The sequence below is a fragment of the Brachyhypopomus gauderio genome, chromosome 20 (assembly GCF_052324685.1).
Source record: "Brachyhypopomus gauderio isolate BG-103 chromosome 20, BGAUD_0.2, whole genome shotgun sequence".
In the NCBI taxonomy this organism is placed as follows: domain Eukaryota; kingdom Metazoa; phylum Chordata; class Actinopteri; order Gymnotiformes; family Hypopomidae; genus Brachyhypopomus; species Brachyhypopomus gauderio.
The window spans coordinates 3,211,655-3,229,155 of record NC_135230.1 but is presented as its reverse complement, the minus strand read 5'-3'; the positions used below and the strand labels follow the sequence as shown (position 1 = coordinate 3,229,155).

Genomic DNA, 17,501 nt, shown 5'->3' with positions numbered 1-17,501 from the left:
AAATATTTTCTGTATGAAGAGTACTAAATAAAATATACAATAATAAAACACAGGGTGTCTACAGGTTTGACCAAGTGAAAATTAAGACATTTTAAGACTTTTTAATACCCTTTTCCAAATAAAATTAAGACCAACTCGGAAGATCATACACGTTAAAATAAAGCACAAAAACCAACTGATTATTTACATTATTTATCTAACTGCTTGAACACTTAAAATGCGAGGGTCCGCGCGGCGAAAATGACGCATTCGCGGTGGCTCCGCCCGTGCACGAGGGGCTCGCGCGCTGTCGATTCGCAAGGTCGTGCATATATGTAATGCTGCAGGCCGGAGCCCCGGTGGGCGTGGGTAAAGGGCGGAGCATTTGTCAATCATTTTCGACTGCAGCCAATCAGATACTAGACTTTCGTTGTCAATCAATTTTTATTAAGCCAATTATCCGCCAGAGTTAGCTGTCAATCATTTTTTACTGCAGCCAATCATCTTAACAGATCTGCCAAAAGAAGGCGGAAACTGCACGGAGAGGCTCTTTAAACAGAAGTATATGCCGCTCTTACACAAAAGTAGCTGAATAAAAACATTAGAAGAGCCATGACTTTAGACATTTTTTAAATCAAAGTTTAAAATACTTCTCACTTGTGGAGAAGTAACGCAAAACCCGTGACATAATCCAAATAAAGTTTGAAGACCAGTACCTATTGTTTTGATATAATCAAATGACGATGGACGATGGAGACACTCATTGGCATAAGAGGTCAAGCACTCTCCTGGTTCAGGTCCTACCTGACAGATCGTTACCAATTTGTGCTAGTAAATAACGAATGCTCTGAGCATTCTAAAGTAAAGTATGGTGTCCCACAAGGATCTGTACTGGGCCCCATATTATTCTCATTATATATGCTACCACTGGGCACTATCATTCGTAGGCATGGTATTAGCTTCCATTGCTACGCAGATGATACTCAGTTGTATATATCTTCTAATCCAGATGATACCACCACAACTCTCAAGATTGAGAACTGCGTCCAGGATATTAAAAACTGGATGGCGTCTAATTTTCTTAAACTAAATTCTAACAAGACTGAGGTACTGATTCTTGGGCCTAAAGCTGTTAGAAGCAATTGGGCTGATATTCCCCTTACCCTAGATGGTTTTTCAGTAACACCAAAATCTACTGCAAAAAGTTTAGGTGTCACTATTGATTCTGATCTTTCATTTGACACACATGTATGCAATGTCACTAAGGCTGCCTTTTTCCATTTATGTAATATCGCCAAGCTGAGACACTTACTTTCATTAGCTGATGCAGAGAAGCTAGTTCATGCTGTTGTCTCGTCGAGATTGGACTACTGTAATAGTCTTCTAATTGGATGTTCTAAACAGTCCATAAAGAAGCTACAACTTGTGCAAAATGCCGCAGCTCGAGTCCTAACTAAGGCCAGGAAATTCTATCATATTAGTCCCACTCTCGCCGCACTACACTGGCTGCCGATTAAATATCGCATTGAATTTAAAGTTCTCCTGTTAACCTATAAGGCGTTAAATGGTCTTGCCCCACAATATCTAAGTGAACTCATTGATTACTACAACCCATCTCGCCCTTTGCGCTCCCAAAATGCTGGATTTCTCCTAGTTCCAAAAATTAGTAAAACTACAGCCGGAGGCAGAGCTTTCTCTTTTAAAGCCCCTCAATTATGGAATAGCCTTCCAGCTCCAATCCGAGACTCTGACACAGTTCCAATCTTTAAATCTAGACTTAAGACTCACCTGTTTAATCAAGCCTTCAGCTAACATTCCCCTTGTAAGGTGTAGGGGCTTGGGGGGCCCCAGACGTTGAGATTTCTGGTGATCTGAGATGTTGATGCTGTCATCCAGCTGTGTCTTGGCATCACTCTATTTGTGACTATGACTTGACTGGAAAGCAATGTCTCAGTGAGCCCTCATGCCTGTGGTCACCTCTGAACCCCTCCCTTTAGTTATGCTGCTATAGATTAGTCTGCCGGAGCCACATGCTCATCACTGGCACGTGAGCTATGTACATTTAAATCAATGGTGGTTTAAATTCATGTCCACTCAGTCTGTATTGTCTATCTTCTTGCATGGCTCTACCCAAGACGATTGGATACAGGCACCTGCAGGCACCTGGGGGACAGAACTTTCAATTCTACCTTTTACCTAGTCTTATTGTGTGAATTGTGTGTGACTTGTGTATTTGTGTGTTAACAGGCCACCCAATGGAGGATGGGTTCCCTTTTGAGTCTTGGTTCTCCTGAGGTTTCTTCCTATTCCCCACCATCATAGGGAGTTTTTCCTCGCCACTGTCGCCCTTGGCTTGCTCATTAGGGTTCTGGACCCATAGTATTGTTAACCTTGTAAATCCTATAAAGCTGCTTTGCGACAACTTGAGTTGTTAAAAGCGCTATACAAATAAACTTTGATTGATTGATTGAGAGTGTTGGAGTTATCGGACAGAGTTGATCAAATCAGAGTTAATCCAACTCAATGACTCCCGCAAAGATGTAATTAAACTCTGGACCAGCATCAGCAAAAAAATTAATAATAAAAAATAGGGCATGATCCTCCAATCGAAATCGCTCCTCAACGCTCTGCTCGACGGAGGTGTTTATACTTGGCGATTGATCGCGATATAATACTTAATTTATACCTCCCCTCCGCTAACAATTTACACTCGCCACATATATATATGATGTACAAATGATGCAATACGTGCAATAAAAGGAAAAAAAAAACATTAAAGTGCCGTTCCAGAAAAATAAGTGAGAAGTATTTTAAACTTTGATTTAAAAATGTCTAAAGTCATGGCTCTTCTAATGTTTTTATTCAGTTCTTTTGTGTAAGAGCGGCATATACTTCTGTTTAAAGAGCTTCTCCGTGCAGTTTCCGCCTTCTTTTGGCAGATCTGTTAAGATTGGCTGCAGTAAAAAATGATTGACAGCTAACTCTGGCTGATAATTGGCTTAATAAAAATTGATTGACAACGAAAGTCTAGTATCTGATTGGCTGCAGTCGAAAATGATTGACACATGCTCCGCCCTTTACCCACACCCACCGGGGCTCCGGCCTGCAGCATTACCCTTCTCAACCTTGCCGCTTTTGCGCGCTGCAGTGACTTCGCGGGCTACCGTTGCATTGTGGGGAATGTCGTGTTTGTGCGTGCAAAACACCAGCGGGCGCTGTGGCCTGCGGGCCAGTTCTAATAGTAATTAAATATCATCCAGGGGGCCATAGATAATCAATTGACTTTGACATATGTGTGTTAGAAGATCCAGCCCCGACGCAGCTTCAGCTTTGTCACTGATTCCTGGACATTGGTCTCCAGAATCTGCTGATATTGATTGGAATCCATGCGTCCCTCAACTTTAACAAGATTCCCAGTCCCTGTACTGGCCACACAGCCCCACAGCATGATGGAACCACCACCAAATTTTACTGTAGGTAGCAGGTGTTTTTCTTGAAGTGCTGTGTTCTTTTTCCTCCATGCATAACGGCCCTTGTTATAGCCAAATAACAATTTTAGTTTCATCAGTCCACAGCACATTACTCCAAAATGAAGCTGGCTCGTCCAAATGTGCTTCAGCATACCTCAAGCGGCTGTTTGTGATGTGGGCGGAGAAAAAGCTTCCTCTGCATTACTGTCCCATACAGCATCTCCTTGTGTAAAATGCACCGAATCTCTGAGATAGCTTTCTGTATCCTTCCCCTAAACAATGACGGTGAACAATCTTTGTTTTCAGGTCATTTGAAAGTTGTTTTGAGACTCCCATGCTGCAACACTTCAGAGAAGATGCAAAGAGGAGAAAAACGTACAATTGTCACCCTTAATTACCCTTTCTCATAATTGGAGTCACCTGTGTATGGAGGTCAAGGGTCACTGAACATACCAAACCAAATTTGAGTTCCAATAATTAATTCTAAAGTTTTTGAAATCAATAAAATGACAACAGTGCCCAAACTTATGCACCTGCCTATTTTTGTTTAGACAATTATTGCACACTTTCTGTAAATCATATAAACTTCATTTAAATCATATTAAACTTCATTGTGTTTGTCCCCTATGTGAAATATTTAACTGAACTTTTAAATCCAAACATTCAATGATTTATAAAGGTAAATCAGGAAAATTAACAAGGGTGCCGAAACTTTCGCATCCCACTGTATCTCAGAACGCAACAAAATCAGGCATGTCAAGATAGTGGCCCAAAGAAAAAGATATTTCAAAGTAAATTACAGCTTTATTTTAAAACAATCACATTTTTAAAGTTTCAAACTTCAGAGACAGAAAAAAACAAAAATTGCAGTTGTGTTTCAGTGTTATTACACTGGATCAGATAAACTCAGCGCTTGCAAAGTCTCAAAAATCAATCTGGACACAATCTGAATATGCCAAAAATTTGACTTGGGCTGGCAATCTGAACATAGTCCAAGAACACTCCCCTTACTTCCATGTTTCCTACAGTCAGGAGAGTGAAGTTCTGGGCACTCTGTAATTCAGCTTGAATCCTGTATGAGTGTGCTGCTGGTGTTGGTGGAGATAACACTGTCTAATATAACTCTTCCCACACTCTGAGCAGTCATACGGCTTCTCACCTGTGTGAACGTGCAGGTGTAGGCAGAGACTAAACTGTCTAAAATTCTTTCCACTCTCTGAGTAGAGATATGGCTTCTCTTCAATGTGAGAGTGTAGGTGTTGGTGAAGATGGCCCAGTCTACTAAAACTCTTTTCATACTGTTAGCAGTGATTCCACTTCTCTCTAGTGTGAATGTGCAGGTGTTTGTGGAGACAATCCCGTCGAATAAAACTCTTCCCACACTCTGAGCATTGATATGGCCTCTTGCCCGTGTGATTGTGCTGGTGTCGGTAGAGATGACACTGTTGACTAAAACTCTTCCCACACTCTGAGCATTGATATGGCTTCTCTCCTGTGTGAGTGCGCTGGTGTTGGTGGAAATAATTCCGTCGAGTAAAACCTTTCCCACACTCTGAGCAGTAATACGGTTTCCCACCTGTGTGAATGCGCTGGAGAGTTTTGGATAACATTTGTGGATTTGTGAAGTTGCGTTTGGGTGCCAGATTCTCATATTTAATTTGTCCTGACTTCAGCAGTCTGACATACTCCTCATGGTGACATGTCCTGATGTGTTTGTGGAGATACATTTGAGCTGTATAGGAATGTGGACACACAGAGCAGGAGAAGACGTGCAGGAGTGCAGAAGATGATTTGAGTTCTGGAAGAGAAAACAAAACAAACTTAGTGGCAGCTGCAGCATTATTACTGGGCCATACATAATAAACACAATAATCATACAGAACATCGTATGAAACAGGAATAATGTAACAAAAAAGATGTCTTGTAGAGCAACAGGAAGCCCCGCCTCCTTTAAGCCCCGCCTCCTTTCTCTGTGTTCTTTTTGGGTTCATGCCTGCCACTGGTTGTTTTGATGTAATCCTACCCGGCGCAGTCATGCACAGATGCTACATTAGCGCTGTGGCTATTAGCCAACAATCATGTTGTAGCACAATGGCTGACAGTAATAAAGTGAACTCAACCAATAGTACTTCCATTCATTGATACATATATAAGCCATCATCCAACGTGAATAGATCCTATAATACCTGTAATGATCCAACTATTTGGTAAGTAATTTAACTTCTAAACAAGCCTATTTCCTCCTTAGGGTTATAATAATTATTCTAGGCTAATCTCAGACCTCCTCAATAGTTATGTTTTGGTTAACACTGTGCTTAAACTTGCGTAACTCACCTGGTATAAAATCATTCTTATTATTACGATCATCATGTCCACCACGGATGCAGTCCACCAGTCTCACTGAACACGTCTTTAATGGAGTCTGTGGTGTGTGCTGGTCTCCAACATTACAGTTAGACTCCAGGGACTCTGTGGGGTTTGGGTCGATTGTATCCACAGGAGACATATTGGTTTCAACGTGTATCTCCTGCTTTATGCATTGGCTTATGGTGTTCGAGTCAGTGTCCCGTGTCTCCACAGGGTTTGATTCAGTCTTACACACCACAAATACACAAGGCACATCCTGCATCTCCTGCTTTATGTATTGGTACTCAGTGTTACAGTCAAGTTCCAGTGTTTCTGTGGGTTTTGTTTTCATGTCACACACTGGAGACAGACTGGATACATCCTCCATGTCCTGTGGTGTGCGCTGGACTCCAGCGTTACAGTCAGGTTCCAGTGTCTCCATGGGATTTGCTTCGGGTTTACACACTGGATTCTGTCTGAGTATATAATCTGTGTCCTGTGGTGTGTGCTGGTCTCTCTGACCATAGTCTTGTGTTTCTCTTTGGTTTAGTTCAGCTTTACAGACACTGCACAAAGTGGCAACATCCTTCTAGACAAAAGATAACAAAAACATTATAAACTTAAACAGGGCAAACACAGTGTAAATATGGAGTTATTCATACATGAAACAGCAAACATGATTCCGCACCACTTGAAGGCATTTGATTAACACCATAAACACATGCGTATGTTTTAAACATGCAAAATACTTTTTTGGTGTAAACAATTTCTTCAATCCAATGACACATACCTCTTTAGAAAGATTTTCTGGTTGCTTATTCAACTTTCTCTGTAGCAATTCAATCACTTTTCTCAGTTCACAGACTTCAGTTTGTAGGTTTCCAATATCCTCCATGGAGAGATCAGTCCCTACTGACTTTGTGCAGGATGTTTCAGAGTCACATAACAGGTGTAACTCCAGCAGAACCTCTCCATCATCCTCTCCACCCTCATTGCCGTCAGCAGACATCTGCAGTGGTGGAACATGAGAAACTGTTTAATTGAATGAAGGAAAAAAGAACATGCACACAACTACTTGTACAGAACACACTGTTGTAGTTTGATATATTATTTAATATGGTGGTTATTCTCAAATAACTGTATAGTAGTTTCCAGTAGGGCCTGGTAGTTCAATAAGTACAGCAAGTGTAGTTATTCTAACTTTACAGCTGAAGCAGTTACAAAATCAATGGCTTCCTATGGGAGGATGGAGGGATGAATAGAAGGACAGAGATAATAGATGGATGAGTACAGTCAATATGGAATGCATGTTGGTGTTTGGGGACAGCTACTGACTATTGTCACCAAGTTTGATCACCATAACTTGAAAATTAAGAGAGTGATTCAATCAACGTAGGGATCTAGAGATGAAAAAGAATGAACGTCTATAAAAGAAAATAATGGGCTGTTTAAGACCATATTATAAAATATAAGCCCCTATTTAGTATATGTACAATTATGTCAGTATAGCAGATTTAGTTGTACTATATACAGCTGAAGGAATTATAAACTAGTCAATAGTGTGATGGGAAAAGGACGAATATCCTATATATATTAATATGCATATACAGCATAGCATATATACAACACAGGCAGTGAATTAATTAAAATTAATTGAAGAGTCAGTGAACATTAATTGAAGAAAATGCATGAAAAACGAGGAATGAAAAAGTATTCTATTGTTTGCATCGGAAGATTAATAGTAAAAAGTTACGACTAAAACAAACCGAAAAACAGTCATCACAGTTCTACCATTAACAGAAGCGACGGTGGCCAACAAATATCATATTTAAGTAAATGCTTGAAATCAGATCGCAAGGAGGTGAACGAACGCATGCACTGTACACGCTAGGAAATGACTGTGCGAGCGAGTAAACTATTAACGACGAGCGATTACTAACCGCACGGAAAACGACCTCAAGACACTCAGAGAAACAGCACGACTGAGAAGTCAAAGTAACACCGTTAAACGCACCAGAGCTACTGCGGTGTGTGCGACCAACGTCCAGATTGCGCAGCGGGTCGCGTTGGGTCTTTGTGTAGCGCTTCACACTTAATTCAGCAACCCAGGGTCTTTGGTATTAGAAACCTGCATAAAACCCAACGTGAAAACCACATACAAAACACATTTAGCCTATAAATTCATATAGGATGTTTATGAGACGAACATATGGCTGAGGTCTTTAAATGTTAGTTAAACTTCCGTCCCAGTCAGGGTGCAGAGAATTTGTAAAGTTACTCCGCAACGTCTTCCGGGTTTATTTGACGCAAGAGGATGTCCGCGAGTTTTCAAAACATAGTCAATGGATGAAAATTAATTGGGTGAATTGGAGCTAAAACGAATTAAATGAATTAAAATAGTTTCTTGGTCAGGATCTATGGAGCTATTATAGTGTCACCAGAACCTGAAATTCAGGTTCGGGTCGAAATTCAGGTTCAGGTCGCAATTCAGGTTCGGGTCAAAATTCAGGTTCGGGTCAAAATTCAGGTTCGGGTCGAAATTCAGGTTCGGGTCGTAATTCAGGTTCGGGTCGAAATTCAGGTTCAGGTTGAAATGCGGTTCATCCGGGATACGTAGGATGAGCAAACAAACTCAGAGCTAATCGAACTGCATCTGGCCAATCACAAAACATATCAGAGGTCATTGGGAGGCTGCTAAATTTCCTGTAAGAGTGCGGTCCCTGTTTGGCGTGTAAGTAGCATGCATACCTGTCAAGTGTCCCGTTTTGGCCGGGACAGTCCCGTATTTTACCGCTCTGTCCCGGCGACGTCCCGTATTTTTATTTTCCCGTATTTGTCCCGTATTTTCAGTTCTCAATTTTTATTTTTTTAAAGCATTCACGTGCCGCTCCAAACAGAATTCTGTCACTAGCCTCGCGAGAACTGCCACCCAGACTACTGCAGATGACAGTTCTCGCGAGGCTAGTGACAGAATTCTGATTGGCGCGGCACATGAATGCTTTAAAAAATATATAAATTAAAACTTGCGGGTTTAGTGTCGACAGTGGGAGCAAATGTGGAACAACAAATCAGGATTTAACGAGAGAAGGCAGTCCTGCCTAAAAAGCTAAGCGTACGTGTAAGTACCTTGACGAATGCGACAGGGAATTAATTTTCCTAAAGAGGAGCATGAAGGGGCATAGCTACTCATTCTGTAAGATATGTAGCTGTGATTTTAGTGTCTCTCATGGGGGAAGGAACGATGTCCGTCAGCACGAACAATCTGCCAAGCACAAACGCGGGCTAAAGGCACAGAAATATGCCCAGGAGATGTCCCCATTTGTAGCTAGAAATACCACTAGAAATTTTAAATTTTTTTATTCATTTGTAGTTCAAAACATAATTGGGGTGTTTTTTCTTCACTTTTGCCACTCCAAAGATGTTTTCGTTTCTCCTACAGCCTCGATTGCGGCTATATGCAAATAACTGATTATGCAATATAGGCGATGATGTCATATACGGGAAATGTCCCGTATTTTTAAATACAAAACTTGACAGGTGCCACTGTGCCACCCAGAAATGGCACCTTGTGGCAGCTGCCACATAATCGTGGCACTTAGTGTGACCAGTGCTGCGTGACTGTGGTCTCCGTTGTCCAGAAACGCCGCCTGCCTCTGCTGACAGACATCTAAAGACTCTTGGGTGACTCTGCGTATCGGCCACTCGCTTAAAATCATCCCGACGAGCTCCGAATCGCCATTTGTTGAAATGAAGATGGTTCATAACTTTTGTTTAAAAATTATGTTGAGTGAAATACTAGCCGACATCCAGCTAGACAGCTCTATATTATTAGTTCAGAATACTGTTTAGCGATAACGTCGAATTAAGATTATAGGAGGGTACGTGAATCTACAGTGGTAGACCGTTAACGACAGCACTAAATTTAAAGGGTTTATTATTATAGATGTATGGTTATCAGTGAATGTTCCTACACGCCATCAGCGTCATTTAAACCTCTGCGAGCGAATGGCATCGCATTTAGTATTTGTGCAATGTAGTATATTTCGCTTTGTATTGGTTTCTATTGTTAGTCTAGATTGTCAGCCGAGCGGCTCCCGACATAATCGTTAAACAGCATCCTGAACTCGTAGTTTGGAGCTGTCGGTTAGCTCCGAATCGTTCACCCAACATAACTTAACAAACAAAAAATATAAACCATCTTCATTTCCACGAATCCTACAAATGCGATGCTACTCGCTCGCAGTGGTTTAAATGACGTTGATGGCGTGATGAACGTTCACTGATGAACAATCTGTAATAAATCTGTTTTATGTTGTGACGTGGGGGTGAAGTGTTATCAGTGGGAGGACACTTGCTGAGAAGAGCATTTTATAAGGGGTTTCACATTTAACATTAACTTACGTTAATATAATAGAAGACACACGATCATGATGAGGCATGACTAAACTAGACGACACCACAAACCACTACAGCGACACAACACGGATTGTAAATGACAGCCTTATATTTATTTATTTGTTTATTATTGAATATTTGCTTATTCTGCTACCTCCTGTTATCGCTGAACTAAACTTTCGGCACGAGACTTTCAGCGCGAGCTCTTCAGCGCGAGTTCTTCTGTGCGCGTTCGATGTACGTTGCTCCAGATTTTGAAAAAACACAAGAACAAACGAATTACTTGTTATATTCCTTGTTGACACTTGTGGAAGATATTTTACTGTAGTTTGCTTAGTTTTTTTTTTGTGTTGTTGTATGTCAAATGTAAAACTGTAAAATTTCAAACTTAGCGCCCTTGGAAGCAGAAGGAGGTAAGAAGAAAAATTGTATTAATCCAAAAGAGTGATTTATTTAATTTAAAACGAAGGGAGATGTGATTTTTTGTTTTGTTTTCAGTAAGAACTGCGGCTCATAACATAAAGTTGAGTTCATGTGCAAGTTTGCTAGGAGTGACGCATTTAAAGTTTGGACCCTGTTCTACACATTATCTGTGAGGTATGGTGCTAGGGCATTTGTGTTTATTTTTTATTTTTTGCCACATTTTGTAGTTTTCACGGTGTCAAATGTCGTTGGCGAAAAGGAGGAGAGAATAAAGATACACCAGTCGACGCTCCGAGCATTGTTTGTGTGATTAATCCAAGTGGTCCGCTACACGGATGACTAAGCGAACATACCAGAGAACGAGTACAGATAAACACGAAAACACTCAAACTTACCCATGCACACACCACATACTCTCATACAGAACACATACTCTTTAACGATAATGTCGAATTTAGATTAGTGGTAGACAATGAGTGGCAGTAGCCGCTCGGTGGTTGATGGCTGATGCTGCGGTGTTACGTGAACTGTGGATTTTGGGGAGGTTGTTTTCTCTTTCGGTTAATTTTGGTTTAACAGGTGGATTTCATCGGTACGGGTGGATTCTGTCGGCCAATCGAAGATCGTGATTTGGATGAGGGGGAGGATATTCGGATTCTCTGCATGACGGAGTTGCTGGAAGTTGCCGGGAGGCGACGCGAGCATGTACTGCCTTTACGGTTGTGTGTGTGTGACTTTTGAGAAACTGTAGCTCATTTTGCTTCTGGAATCTCTCTTTGCTTCTGCTTCGTTTTTTGCTTCTGACTTTTGGAACACATTTCACGTGTGGGAGGGTCTTAGATGAAGGCGTTCCTCTGCAATCTCCATTGGTCACTGATTCCGGACTGACACAGAGCTCTGGGACCAAGCCACGCCCACCCCACCAGCTTCCCAGCGTTTTCAAACATGGCGGAACGCGGTGGTTCTGTTTCACAGCAGCATGTAAACTGAGTTTTACCATTAAAGTTTATACGAAGTTTATAATTAATAGCTAAATGGTCTGTATATATTGCAAATGTACACTGTATAATACCTACATTAAGCATGCTCACCAGCACGAGCTTTTTAAAATTTTAGTGAACTGGATGGAGAGAACATTGATGTGTGGAAGAAATATGAGTATTTGCAATATCTGGTATGGCGACGGACGGGGGGTGGGGGGCAGCTGGTGTACGAGAGGTGATGCCAAATATAGTAAAATCCATAATAGTAAAAAATACCAAAATTAAAGCAATACTGAAAAGTGGCCACCCTATATACAACCAGCTTTGTTCACTCAGTTTTTCAGTGTTCTGCCGGTACCACACACAAACACACATCACATGCATCTTGTGCTGTCCATATTTTATTAAGAAGTGAACAATATTCATTGAACCATTGAACATAGAGATACTAAACATAATACATGTCAGACATGACATTCAGACACTGTCCGACTCAGAGATAAAAACAAAAAGATTTTAACTTGGAGGGGTGGGAGTAAGAAGAGTAGTCCATTGAAACGCAGAGTGCGGATTAGTTTCCTTCTCACTTTAGACCCGCGGGGACGCGAGCAAACGTTACTGGAGGAGCGAGTAACTAGTCGCTACTATTGTGAATGTAGCAAAACGGTGACAGAAGCTACAGCAGCAATTAAATTAAAAATAATTTAAAGGCTAGCTTTAAACACGCTCTTCCCTGTTGACTTCTCTCACGGTAATGTCGCGCTGAAAAATATTGACCTGTCTTGTCAATATATGGAGCCAGATCCGTAAACACGAGCCGCTTTCGCCATTCCAGATGGCTCAGTCAAAACCATTACATCTTAATGAACCAATAAATAACATCAGCGGCAAAAATGAGTGTAAAAAATACCAGGGTTCATCATTTAGAACTACAAAAAAATCTTGTTTCTTATTTTACTATCTACCTATTTTTCATAAGAGTTTGTTTTACCGCAAAATATGAAAACTTCAAAACGGCGAATTTCGCCGCAAGGTGACAGATTTTCATGCCTGCATCCAGTTCACTAAAATTTTAAAAAGCTCGCGCTGGTGAAGTGTGCTAAATATTAACTGCCATGCTTAATGTAGTTATTATACAGTGTACATTTGCAATATCTACAGACCATTTAGCAATTAATTATAACCTTTGTATAAACTTTAATGATAAAACTTAGTTTACATACTACTGTGAAACAGAACCACCGCGTTCCGCCATGTTTGAAAACGCTGGGAAGCTGGTGGGGTGGGCGTGGCTTGGTCCCAGAGCTCTGTGTCAGTCCGGAATCAGTGACCAATGGAGATTGCAGAGGAACGCCTTCATCTAAGACCCTCCCACACATGAAATGTGTTCCAAAAGTCAGAAGCAAAAAACGAAGCAGAAGCAAAGAGAGATTCCAGAAGCAAAAGACCTTACTGGGAAAATCCAAAAAAACAAAAACAATGGAACCAAAAACTTGTCAAAATGCAAACGAAAATAAGTTTCAAATAACCAATTATATTAAAAAAATATACTTTTGATATATTTTTTTCTGTTTTGCATTCATAACATATACTTTCTGCTCTTGGATTTACTTTTGCTTTTGTGGAACTATTGAAACAAAAATCACTCCATAATAGCGTTGTGAAAATCGCCACGATGGAGTAAGAACATAGTAGCATGTGCACACTTATATAGACACCCATGCAGGGATGTTTTATAAGAAACACCAGTATAGAGGCAGGCACCGTATATGTATATTTGTTTGAGATTATCGTCGTAGATATATTTTCTTTATTTATGTTAGTAAGGTGTGAGTCTTGCTTTGTTAACTTAGTGTAGTATATTTTGTTTGTTTCTTTTCTTTGGTGCCGTCTACTGCTCCTTTCCTTGGTTGGTTTATGGTTAATCGTGTATTTTTGTACGTACGTGTCTGTTCAGTGTTTTGTTGCGTAGAAAAGGCTCTTCTCCCCATTACCACTCTGCAGTAAAGAGTTTTCTTACGTATCCGTCTGGTTTTCGCGTTCTTCTTTAATTTCATCTTGTCCACTACGCACATGCTACTACCCCACACCCCAAACCTAGACCCATGACATCGTGGGGTCGTAACAGACGTAATCTAGACAAACAATAGAAACCAATACAAAGCGAAATATACTACAAATTGCACAAATACTAAATGCGATGCCATTCGCTCGCAGAAGTTTAAATGACGCTGATGGCGTGTAGGAACATTCACTGATAACCATACATCTATAATAATAAACCCTTTAAATTTAGTGCTGTCGTTAACGGTCTACCACTGTAGATTCACGTACCCTCCTATAATCTTAATTCGACGTTATCGCTAAACAATATTCTGAACTAGTAATATAGAGCTGCTCAGCTGGATGTCGGCTAGTATTTCACTCAACACTCAAAAGTTATGAACCATCTTCATTTCAACAAATGGCGATTCGGAGCTCGTCGGGATGATTTTAAGCGAGTGGCCGATACGCAGAGTCACCCAAGAGTCTTTAGATGTCTATCAGCAGAGGCAGGCGGCGTTTCTGGACAACGGAGACCACAGTCACGCAGCACTGGCCACAATAAGTGCCACGATATGTGGCAGATGCCACAAGGTGCCATTTCTGGGTGGCACAGTGGCACTTTCGTTCTGCTTACATGCTACTTACACGCCAAACAGGGACCGCACTCTTACAGGAAATTTAGCAGCCTCCCAATGACCTGATATGTTTTGTGATTGGCCAGATGCAGTTCAATTAGCTCTGAGGTTGTTTGCTCATCCTACGTATCCCGGATGAACCGCATTTCAACCTGAACCTGAATTTCGACCCGAACCTGAATTTCGACCCGAACCTGAATTACGACCCGAACCTGAATTTCGACCCGAACCTGAATTACGACCCGAACTTGAATTTTGACCCGAACCTGAATTGCGACCCGAACCTGAATTTCAGGTTCTGGTGACACTATAATAGCTCCATACATAACATGGAAATCTTTAATACTGTCCTGGGAAACCGCCAACAATACCAGATGGCCTTTCTCCAGTCCATTACCTGGTTCAGGTGCCACAAGAGGGCGGAGCTACACGCAGGGCAGGAAAGAGGAGACACGGCGTACACGACCAGGAAGTAGCCGGGAGCCACTTCCACAGACATTAGGAAGTGTTGGACCTTGTTTGCAGTGTAAACCCCAAGATGGCCTTCCTCCTGTGCCTCCAATAGGGGCGGTCTCGAGCTTTAGCTGTGGTCTGACACAGCTCTGTGTCTCAGGTGCTGTGTTCAAAATAGACGGCTACATACTGTACACTGCACACTGCACTCAGTACAGTATTGTTACAAATTTAGATATTATAAATATAATAAATAGAGACCTAAAGTAATGCACAGAGATTGTAAGATGAGTGTAAATCTAGTGTGATGGAAATTTGGTGATTTCCATTTATGTCAGGCTTTCTTAGTATACATCAAACACATTAGATATAGGTGTTAAAGATCTTTTTACATATATGTGTGTTAATCATGCCACTGAAGCCATTCTCGTGACTTCAGTAGGCCTCAGATGTGTGTGTGTGTGCTCTGGATGGCCTCGGCTGAGGCCTAATCTGATGTTCCTCTGGTGTTCCTAAACTGACCTCGCTGGAGACGCCTAATCTCTACTTGGAAGGGACTACGGCGACACAGTCTGTCATGACATCACGAGGATGCTGAGCATGGAGGGGGCATGCGTCATATGCATCTGTCAAATCAGTGTTAATGGTGGCTGGTGTATAAATCCAGAAGGTTAGGGAGCTCTCTCTCTCTCTCTCTGGTGTATGTGCTTAAACCTTAAGCTCTGTTGCTGCAAGCCATTCCAGTGTTTTATCATCCAGGTTCATTAAACCACGAATACCATTCGGTGGCCGGAATTTGGGGCAGTTAGTCATCATGTGTTCCACTGTCTGTAATGGGTCCCCACATTCACAGTGAGCACTGTCTACGAGACCCCACTTCTGCATTAATGCACCAAATGTCCCACCCCGTCCTCAGGCAATTAAGGATTGTCCACTCCTTACAGGTGAGGTGCTGGCCAGGGACATTTGTTGGGTCTTTGATGTAGTGGTGAAGCATAGATGGCCCTGCTACCTTCCACTGGTCCCTCCATCTTGCCTTCACCCAGGAAGCCTTGGAGGTGTCGGCTGATATTGTGCGGAGCAATTCCTGGGCGTGTGTAGCAAAGGGGCGTCATGACTTGAGGCGCATGTGCTGTGGTGTCTCTGTAACAATCTTATGAAGAAGGTGTGATTCACACACTTGTGCTTTTCGGGCGATGGCCAGCATAGCTGCTTCTCATCTGACCTCTGCTGGAGCAATTCCAGCGAGGGCAGGCAGTTGATAGGTCGGAGTGGCAGGTAGGCATCCGGAGATAGTCCGCAAGGCGGTGTTGAGAGTTGCGTCCAGCTTCTTCACATGGGGGCTATGCCACCAGACTGGCGCACAGTACTCGGAAGATGCGCAGATGCGAAGAAGATGTGAAGATGCGCAGTGTCTCTGTGCTGGCTCCCCATACTGTGCCGGCGAGACGGCGTATCAATGCAACGCGGGCAGTGGTTTTTGCCTTGACGCTGTCCAGATGTTGTTTAAAAGACAGTGTTCGATCTAGCTTCACTCCTAGGTATGTCGGGGAATGCTGGGCTTGTAGCCGTACATTATCAGAATCAGAATCAGAATCAGAACCAGGTTTATTGGCCAAGTGTGTTCGCACACACAAGGAATTTTTTTCCGGCTGTTCGTTTCTCCCGCGTGCTAACAGTTAACAGATATTTTACATATAACTTACAATACACAATAAACAAGAGTATACATGGTATACATCAGGGGTGCCCATTACGTCGATCGTGATCAACCGGACGATCGCGAAGGAAGTGTCGGTCGATCGCAAAGGAATGTGGGTAGATCGCATGACATTAAAAAGTAGTGGATGAATGACAGGCTGTCGTCCATCTGCACTGACAGTTGTATATATGCACCGCCCCGGTAACAATTTACGTTCGCCGCCACTCCCCCCCCCGGTCAACAATTTACGTTCACCCCACCCCCCCTCCTGGTCAACAAATTATGTGTCAGCAATTTACATTCGAGGCGAGGTACATCTTTCTGAAAATTGTGGCCAATGTGAAAACAGTATGCATAATAACTAGTGCAACAAGCAGTGTAAACATAAATGATCATGGATAAGGTGCAATAATGCAGTGGTTTTAGAATAGGAGTGATAATAGTTGTTTATGGTGTATATGATCAGGGTGATGGGTGTCTGGTGATCAGCTGTTGAAGAAGGTGATGGCCTGTGGGTAGAAACTGTTCTTGTGTCTGACAGTCTTAATGGACAGCGTTCTGTAGCGTCTGCCAGATCGGTGTGAGGAGTCTGTGATCATTTTCTCCGCCCGTTTCCTGGTTCTTGAGCAGTACAAGTCCTGAATGGAAGGCACAGGACCACCGATGACTTTCTTAGCAGTCCACACTGTTCTCTGCAGTCTGTTCCTATCCTGCTTTGTGGCTGCTCCAAAACACACTGTGATGGATGTGCACAGGATGGACTCAATGACTGCAGTGTAGAACTGGATCAGCAGCTCCTGAGGCAGATCTAACTTCCTTCGGCTGGCGTAGGAAGTACAACCTCTGCTGGGCCTTTTTGAGGATAGAGGTGATGTTGGGCTCCCACTTCAGGTCTTGTGAGATGATGGTGCCCAGGAACCTAAAGGACTCTACAGTAGACACGGGGCTGTTGAAGATTGTGAGGGGCAGCAGTGCTGGGAAGTGTCTCCTGAAGTCCACTCTCATCTCTACAGTCTTGAGCGTGTTCAGCTCAAGGTTGTTCTGATTGCATCAGAACATCAGTCGTTTG

The 17,501-nt window shown here is 42.2% G+C and overlaps 1 protein-coding gene across 3 annotated transcripts; it reads right to left on the bottom strand.

The window, feature by feature from the left end:
• Positions 1-4,239: 4,239 nt before the first annotated feature.
• On the bottom strand, positions 4,240-8,067 carry LOC143484194 (uncharacterized). 3 transcript variants are annotated; one of them, XM_076982816.1, is made up of 4 exons: positions 7,736-8,067; positions 6,586-6,804; positions 5,784-6,384; positions 4,240-5,247 (listed from the first exon to the last, which is right to left on the bottom strand). In XM_076982816.1, the coding sequence occupies exons 2-4, from the start codon at positions 6,802-6,804 to the stop codon at positions 4,751-4,753; spliced, it is 1,317 nt and encodes a 438-aa protein (XP_076838931.1). In that variant the 5' UTR covers positions 7,736-8,067; the 3' UTR covers positions 4,240-4,750. The 3 variants fall into 3 exon arrangements, with proteins under 3 accessions (XP_076838931.1, XP_076838930.1, XP_076838932.1); XM_076982815.1 differs by having other exon boundaries at positions 7,810-8,067; XM_076982817.1 differs by having other exon boundaries at positions 5,784-6,381; positions 7,810-8,067.
• Between the last annotated feature and the right edge of the window lie 9,434 nt (positions 8,068-17,501).

Bases quoted from the DNA above. Each gene is read 5' to 3' on its own strand.
- LOC143484194 (XM_076982816.1), bottom strand. From the start codon at position 6,804: ATGTCTGCTGACGGCAATGAGGGTGGAGAGGATGATGGAGAGGTTCTG. The intron at 6,385-6,585 runs GTATGTGTCATT...TCTTTTGTCTAG, and splicing joins CAGAAAATCTTTCTAAAGAG to AAGGATGTTGCCACTTTGTG. The intron at 5,248-5,783 runs GTGAGTTACGCA...TTTCTCTTCCAG, and splicing joins TAAGAATGATTTTATACCAG to AACTCAAATCATCTTCTGCA.